Here is a 12,723-nt window from a genome sequence, read left to right on the forward strand (position 1 = left end):
TATCCCTGTTCTCTACCCCTTCCCCGTAGAGGACTTGTATCCCTGTTCTCTACCCCTTCCCCGTAGAGGGCATGTATCCCTGTTCTCTATCCCTTCCCCGTAGAGGACTTGTATCCCTGTTCTCTACCCCTTCCCCGTAGAGGGCATGTATCCCTGTTCTCTACCCCCTTCCCCGTAGAGGGCATGTATCCCTGTTCTCTATCCCTTCCCCGTAGAGGACTTGTATCCCAGCCGTAATCCCATCCCAGCCGTGGTTTGTCCCAGGAAGATGCGTAACGGTCGAGAGGAGGAGGGGAGGAGGAGAAGGAGGAGGAGGAGGAGGAGGAGGAGGACGAGGAGGAGGAGAAGAAGGAGGAGGACGAGGACGAGGAGAAGGAGGAGGAGAAGAAGGAGGGAGGAGGAGGAGGAGGACGAGGAGAAGGAGGAGGAGGAGGAGGAGGAGAAGAAGGAGGAGGAGGAGGAGGAGGAGGGCCACACTGTATATGGCCCGACACACTTGGTGGTGGTGGTGGTGGCGGCGGCGGGGTCTCCCCCCCCCCCCCCCCCCCCACTGATAAGATTACATAATGGCCGTCACTCGGGTGAGAACAGTGATATACGGCACAGCTGCGGTTGGTACGACCGGCCAGCCTCGTGTGAGGGGTGGGTGGGGGGTTGGGTTGGAGATTGGGGTGAAAAAAGTGATATACTGGTGGTTGGGGGGGGGGGGGGGGGTGACGCTAGTGTCTTGAGAGAGAGAGAGAGAGTGTGTGTGGCTGGCCCATCACTCCCGCCCCACAGTCCTTGTTGTGTTTCGCTGGTGTGTGTATGTGTGTGTGTGTGTGTGTGTGTGTCTCGGCAGTGCTGAGGGGTGGGAGGGTGCCTACAGTGACCCTCCCGTCAACCTGTGTCGGCAGTGCTGGGTGCCACAGTGAAACTCCCAGCAGCATATCGGCTGTGCTGGGCGATGGGAGAGTGTCAGAGTGACACTCCCGTCAACTTATCGGCAGTGCTGGGAGCCACAGTGACACTGCCGTCAACTTATCGGCAGTGCTGGGTGCCACAGTGACACTCCCGTCAACGTATCGGCAGTGCTGGGTTCCACAGTGACACTCCCCTCAACGTATCGGCAGTGCTGGGTTCCACAGTGACACTCCCGTCAACGTATCGGCAGTGCTGGGTGCCACAGTGACACTGCCGTCAACGTATCGGCAGTGCTGGGAGGTGGCGGGTGCCACGATGACACACCCCCAGCTAAATATCGGCAGTGCTGGGGGTTGGAGAATGACCCGATGAGACTCCCGACCACTAATCGGCAGTGGTGGGGGGTGGAGGGTTGCCACGGTGGCATTTCCGACCACATATCGGGAGGGAGGGCGGGGAGGTGGGGATGTCAAGGGCCTGGGCGACAACACCCGCGTCAGCGTATGTGCCACCACCGGTGGCATCCGGAGGTGACAGCTGTGGCTAAAGTTGTTGGCGGGGAGGGTCGCCACCCTTGACGGGGTAATGGGCGCGGCTGACGGCGTTGAGAGCGGCGGCGGCGGAGGCAGCGGCGGAGGCCTCCTTGGCTTGGGCGCGGGCGGGCGGGCGTGAGAGAGGGAGGGTAGCCAGCCAGGGAGAGACATCTCACCTTCTCAGACGACGTGTGTGATTTTTTTTTGGGGGGGGGGGATGGTGGCCGCAGGCAAGACGGGGCACAGACGCTCTGACGGACACCACTGTGGAGAGGTTATGCTCGCACGGGTCATGACGCCTGGGACCTCCATGATTCCTGGGGACCTTCATGAATCCTAGGGGCCTTCCTGTGGCCTGGCGGCCTGAAGTTTGAGTGACCGAGCTGCTATCTGTCGTGTTATACCCCGCTGTGGCGTGTGCTTGGCCGGTACATGACTCCCACTGACTCTCATGGACTCTGAGGGTTACGTGGTCTGCTGTAGTGTATATTACAGTACATGACTCCCACTGACTCTCATGGACTCTGAGGGTTACGTGGTCTGCTGTAGTGTATATTACAGTACATGACTCCCACTGACTCTCATGGACTCGAGGGTTACATGCTGCCTGCTGTAGTGTATATTACAGTACATGACTCCCACTGACTCTCATGGACTCTGAGGGTTACATGCTGCCTGCTGTAGTTTATATTACAGTACTGTACTTTTTACAGCCGCTACCTACCGGGCCTTGCCTCCTCCTCTTTTTTTTTCAAGCGTCTGTAACTTCGAGTCTTCGGAGGGGCCAATCTAGAAATAGGATAAAGGCGATAACATATCATTTTATATCATTGGAAGTTTGTTTAAGACAGAGGGGGCGCCGGGGGGTCTGTCCGTTGGGTTTGGGGGGGGCCCGGGCCCATTCTTCATCAACGCGATGATAATGATAATGATGATGATGATGATAATGATGATGATGATGATGATGTTGATCGCACACAGTCATTGTGCCGACCGGGAGATGTGACGGTAACATGGCACACAGGGTTTGAGACAGTCTCGAGAGAGAGAGAGAGAGAGAGAGAGAGAGAGAGAGAGAGAGAGAGAGAGAGAGAGAGAGAGAGAGAGAATGAGAGCTGCTATGGAATCGGGTCCAGGCATACGGTGAGTTGGACGAGGTGCTCCAAGTGTGTGTGTGTGTGTGTGTGTGTGTGTGTGTGTGACGCGCACAGGTGTCCATCTCCTCGGGGTGTATCCAGCCTGGCACACACACACACACACACACACACACACACACACACACACACACACACACACACACACACACACACACACGTATACCACCACCCCTTCCTCACCGCGTCGCTTCTCACGTTGGAAACCGTCAAGCAAGCCGGTGCTTGTAGTCGACTGGAGACAGTGGTGTGTTATCGGACGCGCCGCTGCTGGCTTCCAGTGTTCACCTGCTGGAGGGGGGTTCACCTGCTGGAGGGTTGTTCACCTGCTGGAGGGATGTTCACCTGCTGGAGCGGGGGTTGGGTGGGTGTTGGGGACTGAGATGTGATCCTTGTTAAACGCCTTGAATTTGCTATACGTGTGTGTTATCTTTTTTTAAAGGGTCAGGTTTGATGAGGGGGGAAGGATCATCTGCAGTAAGGATGGGGTTAATGCACTCCCTCCTGCAACCCCTCCCCCCACAACCCCACTGAGGTTAAGGCATACGATATATTGAACCATTGTCGTAGGACGATTGGGGTTTAATTAGGACCGACGTCTCTTCCTTTTTGGGGGGGGGGGGAGACACAAAGGCGAGAGATGTTAGTAGGTCACGTATGAATCTAAAGGCGGAGAGAGAGAGAGAGAGAGAGAGAGAGAGAGAGAGAGAGAGAGAGAGAGAGAGAGAGAGAGAGAGAGTTCCTCGCTGTGGCGTGGGCTAATCACTTCGAAGTGATAAGACTCGAGTGTGATCACTTACAAAGAGAGGAGAGAGAGGAGGAGACTTTGGCGTCCGACTCGTGCCTGGCGCGCCCCGTGATGACAGGAACCTTAGGGTTCATGATAACACCCTCTCTCTCTCTCTCTCTCTCTCTCTCTCTCTCTCTCTCTCTCTCTCTCTCTCTCTCTCTCTCTCTCTCTACTCACTTACCGACGGGGGGGGGGGGTGTCCTTGCAGCCGTCGTGGTGGCCAGTTAATCATCCCGGTCCACACACACACACACACACACACATTTGTCTGATTGAATGTATAGCTGAATGAATGACACGCGCACAGCATCGTGTGGTTTGGTCGTATGCTCCACGAGTGTTTCCGAGTGAATTGGAGAAAGACGACTGTAGCAGAGAAAGACTCCACCGCGTGCACTACCAAGGTCGAGTTGTCCCTTAAACCCTAAGGAAAAAAAGAAAGGAAAATAAAACTGAAGAGCACCTGTTGGACAGGTGAGGACTTATCTAAATGAGGAGCTTCCCTGTGACTGGAAGTAAAGGCCTGGTGTTTATCAGAAAGGTCTGGTGTTCATCAGAAAGGCCTGGTGTTCATCAGAAAGGCCTGGTGTAGGCCTGTTGTTCATCAGAAAGGCCTGGTGCTCATCAGAAAGGCCTGGTGCTCATAAGAAAGGCCTGGTGTTCATCAGAAAGGTCTGGTGTTCATCAGAAAGGCCTGGTGTTCATCAGAAAGGCCTGGTGCTCATCAGAAACGTCTGGTGTTCATCAGAAAGGCCTGGTGCTCATCAGAAAGGCCTGGTGTTCATCAAAAAGGCCTGGTGTTCATCAGAAAGGTCTGGTGTTCATCAGAAAGGCCTGGTGCTCATCAGAAAGGCCTGGTGTTCATCAAAAAGGCCTGGTGTTCATCAGAAAGGTCTGGTGTTCATCAGAAAGGCCTGGTGTTTATCAGAAAGGCCTGGTGTTCATCAGAAAGGCCTGGTGTTCATCAGAAAGGCCTGGTGTTCATCAGAAAGGCCTGGTGTTCATCAGAAAGGCCTGGTGTTCATCAAGCATGATACCCCCTTTTAGCAACGTGAGATGCAGCGTTCCAGTCTGTTCAGGCAGTAAAGGTGTCTGCAGTACACGGCAGTACAGGTGTCTGCAGTATACAGCAGTACAGGTGTCTGCAGTACACAGCATTACAGGTGTCTGCAGCACACATCAGAGTACATGTTGTGTGCCTCTACCTAATACATGTGTGGGGTCAGTTCATTCTAATTTTGATGGGGTAAGTCTAGTGGGAAGAATTCATTCTTAAAACTACCCTGAGGGAAGTAAAGAGATAGATCTACATTTGCCCGAGTTGGGGAAGGACGTGTGTGTGTGTGTGTGTGTGTGTGTGTGTGTGTGTGTGTGTGTAGGGTTGTTCGGCGCTTGAGTAGGTGGTGGGAGAGAGAGAGTACGAGATGCCATCATCTCCCGGTACTGTTTCTTTGTCACTGGTGAGGGCGGGGTGCACCTCCACACACACACACACACACGTGATGGGGGGCTCTCTCCTCTCTCTCTAACTGTCTAGCAACACGCTTATTTCTGTGTCGTCTCCTAAAACTTGGTATTTTTAACATCAGCTTTTGGCTTTGCATCTTCTTTCGAGGTTGAGGATAAACGCTGGTTGTACACGAAGCAGTAGCGTCACGACGGGGGCATTGTTGTGCTGGGGCTCATGTTAGTTAAGACTGTGGGATCTTCCTCGGGTCTTCCTCTTGTGAGGAGTACGTGGGTTAAATGTCTTTGAGCACCACAGTATGATCTTGACAGGAGGCCCCGGCGTTGGTAATCGATGTGATCTAACACGTTAAAGGCCTGGCTGTCGTGCCCAGAGGGTTGCACCGTCGAATCCAAGGGAGGGAGGTAGTGATATAAGGTTGTGTCGTCACTCCACCTCTTACTGGAACATTAAAGTTGTCCCGGGGTGTGTATGTGTAGAGCCTTGAGGTAGGAGGGTGGTGGTGTAGGCCGGGCAAGCGGCAGCACCTGGGCGGGCGGCGGTGGCAGCGGCGGCGACGGGCCTGTGGTGCGGCAGGCGCCAGCCAGTGGTTGTGTGGAGGCTACAGCGGAAGGTTTGACTGGGTCAGTGTGGGTGACGGCCGCTCCTTCACCAGCTTCTTGTACACTCTGGTGTCCGTCGTGTGGCCCGCTCTCCCCTTCCTGCCCACAGACGAGTGTGGTTAGCACGGCAGCAGCCATTGTGGTGGTGCTGGGTGGGAGATACGGCCAGCAGCAAACAGAGGCGGCGGTGGTGGTGGTGGTGGTGTGGGCTGCCCGGACAGCTACTGGTGGCCAAGACAGGCAGCCAGCCACCACGCTGCCCTACACCGCCACCAACCTAACGCACGCACGCCTAACCCCCATCTGCCGTAGGGGACTTGATGGGTCTTGCGACAGTGACGGTGTTGTGTATGTGCATAACGAGTGAAGTTTTGTGAGCCGCAAGCGGCGGCAGGAAAGCCCCAGTGACGGATGTGTCGTTGGTAGGCGAGCGGCCACGTGTGTGGTGCCCCTGCCCCACGTGACGGGGGCGTCCTCTTGACACCCTCACCGTCACCTTCCCGCCGCTCTCTGTAACAAGAGCGTTGCGTGGATACTGTTGTGTTTGGTGCAGTGAGTGTGGGGTAACCCTGCTGCTGCCCTGCGTGGAGTGGTGGTGGTGGTGGCGGCGGCGGCGGCTGTGTGGGGGAGGGAGGAGTGTTGGGGCAGGGGATGTGGGGCACGACGGCCGCCGCTCAGGAACACAGCTGGCGGCTCTGGTAGCGTCGTGGCTGAAGGGTTGATGGATAGTGGAACGTGAGACCCGCATCCCGCCTGCCGCTCCCCCCTCTCTCTCTCTCTCTCTCTGCCGTAAACCTCTCTCCACACCAACCGCCACATGTTCTGTGCTGCGCCTCTTCATTACATGCCTACTGCCGACTTCCTCTCAAAGATTGGGTCATGTCCAGTCTCGCAGCTGTTTACCACGGTCGCCTCGGTGTTGACCACAGTGATTCCCCACCAGTTGTGCTCAAGACACTCCCTTGGGCCAGGAGCCTCATAGATCATTAAACCTTATGTTAAGAACCGACTCTTCCTACTGTAACGTGGAGTTATGTGTGTGCTAGTTGACTGGGATGTGTGTGTGTGTGTGTGTGTGTGTGTGTGTGTGTGTGTGTGTGGAGAGCTGTCCGGGTAGGGAGGCGGAGCCTGGCACACGTGTGCCCTTCAGTGGGACTATCTCGTAACTATTGACTGGGCTGGACGCTCTCTACTGGGAACCACCAGCTGCAGCAGTGGTCCAGATATCTCGGGGTCCTCATCTTGATCACCGTACGTGCTTCAGGCAACGTCGGGGTTTTACGTCACATGGCCCTCTTTCAGTGCAGGGTCCCGCTGTCATTCCAGTGTGGGGGTGGATTGTGTGTGGGTGTGGGTGGGTTGTTCTTGTTCTGGAAAAGCTTGAAGCAGCCGCTCACTCTGTTTACCTCCTCCGGTTGACTCTTTACTTTCCTGCCCTCCGCCGGGGACGCGTCTTTCATAAAACCTGATCCTTAAGGCTGCCTGCTTGGTGCTTGCTGTCTGTGTGGCCCTGTCTCAGCTACCCGACACGCTGGACCCGAACTTGTTTCGTAACCCCGAGTGGTCCGTTGCCATCAGCGGGGTCATGCATATTGCCGCCCAAGTTCTCACCCGACCTACAGAGTAATCATAATGATACTTTATTGGTTACGTCAGTGGCTTGGAATTCGTTATGTAATCGACGTTGGCTTAGGTTAACATGTTGGGGGATGTGAGGGGACTTTAAGGAACCGTGTATGACATGCTGTCAAAATCTCGAAGGGATAATCTTGGATGTTTTATGCAGTTGGTATTTGGGAGTACAGTCCGCGGCACGACGTTGGTGGTGGTGGCGGCTAACTGACGCTTGTGGAACCTGCGTGTGGTGGCAGCGAGCAGACGTGTTTCCCGGGGTTTCCAGAAATTTGGCATGGGCGGCCGGGAAGCTACTGGCGCCGCTGCCGGGAGAGGCTGCTGGCGCCTCCGCTGGAAGGACGGCGGCGCCGGTGCTGGAAGGCTGATGGTGCTGGAAGGGTGGTGACGTCGCTTCTGGAAGGCTGGTGGCGCCGTTGCTGGAAACCTGGTGGTGGTGTTGCTGGAAGGCTGGTGGCACCGCTGCTGGAAGGCTGGTGGTGTTGTTGTTGGTAGGCTGGTGGTGTTGTTGCTGGAAGGCTGGTGGTGGTGTTGTTGGTAGGCTGGTGGTGTTGTTGCTGGAAGGCTGGTGGTGGTGTTGTTGGTAGGCTGGTGGTGTTGTTGCTGGAAGGTTGGTGGTGGTGTTGTTGGTAGGCTGGTGGTGTTGTTGCTGGAAGGCTGGTGGTGTTGTTGTTGGTAGGCTGGTGGTGTTGTTGCTGGAAGGCTGGTGGTGGTGTTGTTGGTAGGCTGGTGGTGTTGTTGCTGGAAGGCTGGTGGTGTTGTTGTTGGTAGGCTGGTGGTGTTGTTGCAGGTAGGCTGGTGGTGGTGTTGTTGGTAGGCTGGTGGTGTTGTTGTTGGTAGGCTGGTGGTGTTGTTGTTGGTAGGCTGGTGGTGTTGTTGCTGGAAGGCTGGTGGTGTTGTTGTTGGTAGGCTGGTGGTGTTGTTGCAGGTAGGCTGGTGGTGGTGTTGTTGGTAGGCTGGTGGTGTTGTTGTTGGTAGGCTGGTGGTGTTGTTGCTGGTAGGCTGGTGGTGTTGTTGCTGGAAGGTTGGTGGTGTTGTTGCTGGAAGGTTGGTGGTGTTGTTGTTGGTAGGCTGGTGGTGTTGTTGCAGGTAGGCTGGTGGTGTTGTTGCTGGAAGGCTGGTGGTGTTGTTGCTGGAAGGTTGGTGGTGTTGTTGCTGGAAGGCTGGTGGTGTTGTTGCTGGAAGGCTGGTGGTGTTGATGCTGGAAGGCTGGTGGTGTTGTTGCTGGAAGGCTGGTGGCTTCGCTGCTGGAAGGCTGGTGGTGTTGTTGCTGGAAAGCTGGTGGCTGGGTTTCGTGAGTACTGTGACGGAGTTAGTAGAGTACATTTCGTAAGGGCTGATGTTGCTGGACGGGAGATACAGGGAAGCAGGTGATACACACACACACACACACACACACACACACACACACACACACACACACACACACACACACACACAAGCAAGCTGGTGCGCTGCTCTTGCTTTGTGCCGAGTTGAGGCTTTTGGGGGGGTGAGGTGAAACATGATGTGGACTTTTGTAAATGTTAAGGTGTCGAGGTGGGTCAGGAGTCCTACCACTCACTGTCTCCTACAGCTTAGGTGGCGGCGATGCTCTCTCTCTCTCTCTCTCTCTCTCTCTCTCTCTCTCTCTCTCTCTCTCTCTCTCTCTCTCTCTCTCTCTCACACACACACACACACACACACACACACACACACACACACACACACGGGGTCATACACGCGGCCTTTGCCTTGTGGGCTGGGTCGGCGTTCTTGAACTCTCCTTACGCTCGATGTTGTGAGAATTGCTCCACGTCCCACACGTTTGTGACGAGTATTTTCTTTTTCTTTATATATTTTTCCTTCATCGCCCTCCTCCGGTCGTCCTGGTCGTCCAGCGAGACCTTGGACGACCGTGAGGCTTTTCCTTGGTCAGGTGGTTTTCTTCGAGTCGTCTCTGTGTGTGTGTGTGTGTGTGTGTGTGTGTGTGGTAGTGATACAGGGGTGAGGAGGATCGGGTGAGGGAGGCTGGGCTTCTCTGGAACCAACTGGTGGTGTGTGTGTGTGTGTGTCTCAAGCGTTTGTAGGTCATTAAAGTTTATGGGAGTAACTGGTATGTGTGTGTGTGTGTGTGTGTGTGTGTGTGTGTGTGTGTGTTCCTTAGTCTGTCTGGCTGGGCTTCGTTGCCTGTACCTTGAGGGATGGTTGGCATGTTGTCGAGGTCCTGCATGACATGTCGATGAGATGGCTTTTGCCTTGGGAAGATTCGACGTGTGACGACGATGCGTGTGTCTCTCTTGAGATGCTGTCGGACGGCTCCGTAGGGTTCAGCACAGTGCCACTTGAACTGGTTCGCGCCTGTCTTCCGTCGTGTTTTCCGTGTTGGTGGGAGGGACTGGTTATCGACCTGTGTGCTGTAGATAGTCTTCAGGTAGAGGTAGCCCTGTAGTACACCAAGATATCTTGAGTGTAGCAGGAAGAGAGAGATATTAAGTTACAGCCATAACAGTGCAGTGTCTTTGTTTCCTGTAGAATGGTGTGTTTCCTGTAGAATGGTGTAGTGCCTGTGTAATGACGTGTAGTTGTGTAGTCACTCACACTACAGTAGATTAAGTTAGATGTTCGTGTAGTGAAGTAGAGGAGGGTGAATTAGATTAAGGCAGACGTTCGTGTAGTGAAGTAGAGGAGGGTGAATGTGGAGGATCGGTCGCGCCCTTCTGACGTCTTGAGTGTGAGGAGGGTGGCAGGTGGCGGGCGGGCGAGCGGGCGGTCCCTGTACAGCAAACACACCAGTGATGTTGATAGCTTCGTAGCTTTATTTACCAGGCAAGACACGACAGGCGCTCGACATACGCCGACCGTATGTATAGACTCGTATGAATATAGGGTGAGTATGTGGCAAATTGCCGTGGCGGTGGCTGGGAACCCCCTCGGTGATGGGGTGCACGGTAAATTTGCCGGTGATACCGGCTGAAGTTGAAAATCAGAGAGAGCACGTATTGCTGTCAGGACTAGCAGATGCGGGCCGTCCGGGCACCCCTTCATCTGCACGCTCCTTTGGAGGGCTACTACATTCCTCCCACGCCCACCCTGGCCACCACGCTTTCCTTCACCACCGCCACTTCCATCTTCCTAGGCTACCACACACACTTTACTACTACTACTACTACTACTACTACTACTACTACTACTCTACTACTACTACCCCAAGGCAAGTGGCATAGTACCCTTGACCCATGGCAAGGACAGAGGCTGACCTCTGCTCCACCAGAAGCTCAGTAAGTGTAGCCAGCGGCGAGAGGTTCTTGTCTCTCACTTGGTGGGCCTCTCTCTCATACAGGTTCTGCTCGGCGGTGGAGGGGATAAGGACTTGTCGGGGCCAACTATTCTTGCTATATGGGGGACGAGGTGCTAAGGCTGGAGGTGTAGAGTAAAGGGGAGAGGGGGGCGCACTTGGGTGCCAGCGGTAAGGCGCTGGGGCGGGAGACTCTATGCCAGCACTAGAGAGATTGGGTCGGGGATTCGAAGGCCCGCACTAGCGAGATTGGGATTGGGACTTGGGGCAGGTAATGACACAGGCGAGATTGGGTGGGTGTGGTATATACTCCGGGCTAACGCTGGATGGCTAGTGTGTGTGTGGAGTGTGTGTGTGTGTGTGTGTGTGTGTGTGTGTGTTGGGGGAGAGGTTGCTCCAAGCAGAACCAGGTGGAGAGACCTGTAGGAGCAGGTGGCGGGTGACGGAGAAGTCGGGCTGGGTCTGTGGTGTCAGTGTGGGAGCGGCAGTTAAATTCGCCCGTGGTGAGACAGTAATAATGGCTTGGCTTATGTTGGGGTATGTGTGTGTGTGTGTGTGTGTGTGTGTGAGGGTGGAGCTGGGAGCCACTGTCACTGGCTGGTGGCCCAGCTGCTGCTGAACAAGCGCGGGCGTGGGGCGAGGCAGGGCATACGAGGAGGAGAAGGAGGAGGAGGAGGACAGAGGAACGTTTTGCCGTGGATGGTTGTGTGATGCTGAAGGTGTTGGTGTGAGGGGGCGTGTCCCGTTGTCCTGTCGGGTCTGTACTGCCTCTGGTTGTTGCTTCTCGAGGGTCGTCGTCGTCCGTTGTGGGCATCGTCTGCTATGTAATCTCTGGGTGTTGTCATGGGTGCAAACTCCTGGCACCGACCGGGGGTCGTCACGGGTGCTGCTCTTGGAGCCATATGGGCGTTGTCGTGGGTGTTGACCCTGGGTCCAGTCCCTGGGACCTCCCGTGAATGGCGTCGTGGGTAATACTCATCCTATCTGGGATTCGTGGGTCTTGTCCCGGCGCCTCCCGGGGGTCTTCGCCGATGGAGAGTGTGGTCTGTACTCACAGGTGCCACGGCAGTGGTGTCTGGTCTGGCAGTGGCCTCTGTTGAGAACTAAGGGCGCGGATGATGATAGGTGGGGAGGAGGAGGCCGGGAGGTCATTGCGAGGGAGGAACCCAGGCGGGGAGGAGGGAAGGTGGGGTGGTTCAAGTCCTTCCTCCTCCTCCTCCTCCTCCTCCTTCCCTTGGGTGGGGGTTGGTTGGGGAGGTGTGCGAGGAAACAACACCCACCTCCCTCCTCTTCGTATGACGCAGCCACAAGTTTAGGGGGGAGGAAGGAGGGAAACACTCCGGCTTTCCCATAAGTTGGTGGCATTGCCCAGCGTTGTAGTAGAGATAAGGACTGATGACTTTATAATATTCTTAAGCAGCTGTGTATTGCAGATGGATTGTGTGAATAGTGTTGTATATATATCTGAGGTAATTCTTTAAAAAAAAAAAAAGAGTATAGCATTAAAGAGAGAGAGAGAGAGAGAGAGCGAGAGAGGCGGAGGAAAGAAAGAAAGAACCAGCACACACCACTGTCTCTGGTCGAGGCGTCGCTAGCCAACGTCTTACCTCACAACCTATAAGGAAAGAAAATAAAAAAAAATAAAAAAATAATAAAAAGAATAAATAAATAAATAGAAGTGTGTGTGTGTGTGGCTAAAGTCTAGTATATGGACACCACACCACACCCACACCCAACCCAACCCAACCCCCCCTCAAAAAAAAAAGAGTTAAAATCTAAGTTAGATGAAAACGAGAGAGTGATAAAAAAAAAAAAGAGTGTGGTGATGGGAGCGAAAAGAGGATAACGCACCCACTTACTGATCAACAGAACCCGACGATGATGTCCCTGGCAGAGAGTGAGCAAGGAGGCATGAACGACATGCATGACATGGATATTGACCAGCAACAGCAACAGCAGGAAGAGCAGGAGGAGCATGAGCAACAGGAGGAAGAGGAGGAAGAAGAAGAAGAAGAGGAGGAGGAGGAGGAGGAAGACGAGGAGGGAAATGACAAGGACGACGATCCATCTGAATCGTCAGGTAAGTGCGACCGCCCCTTTTCACCTCCCCCCCAACCCCACCAGACACGTCCCTCTGTCCCTCCTCCACCACACACACACACACACACACACACACACACACACACACACACCTCTCCCTCCCTCCCACTAGCAAACACCAAGGGTTCGGTAAGTCCCCCCCTTTCCTCTCCACACCCTCACTGAATCCCCCACTCCTTGTACTCGCGCGCGAGGTTAATGAGGGACGAGTGATTACCCCAGTTAGCCAGGTAAGGAGTGAGAGGCTGACTTAAAACACACACA

General features: G+C 54.7%; 1 protein-coding gene across 11 annotated transcripts in view; it reads left to right on the plus strand.

Moving 5' to 3' along the window:
* LOC139763508 (heterogeneous nuclear ribonucleoprotein K-like) overlaps positions 1-12,723 on the plus strand; it is a 430,043-nt gene that overhangs the window by 176,141 nt on the left and 241,179 nt on the right. For 6 of the 11 annotated variants that reach the window (XR_011716173.1, XR_011716172.1, XM_071689654.1 and 3 more), the window contains one exon: positions 12,229-12,439. Coding sequence is in view for 7 of the 11 variants with exons in the window: in XM_071689651.1 (XP_071545752.1) it covers positions 12,229-12,439 (211 nt within the window). In the remaining 4 variants the exon portion in view is untranslated. Of the gene's footprint in view, positions 1-5,333; positions 5,472-5,755; positions 5,792-10,285; positions 10,343-12,228; positions 12,440-12,723 lie in introns of those variants that run through there. The other 5 variants (XR_011716174.1, XM_071689655.1, XR_011716175.1 and 2 more) reach the window with 5 other exon arrangements.

This window comes from Panulirus ornatus, chromosome 47 (assembly GCF_036320965.1).
Source record: "Panulirus ornatus isolate Po-2019 chromosome 47, ASM3632096v1, whole genome shotgun sequence".
NCBI classification, from domain to species: domain Eukaryota; kingdom Metazoa; phylum Arthropoda; class Malacostraca; order Decapoda; family Palinuridae; genus Panulirus; species Panulirus ornatus.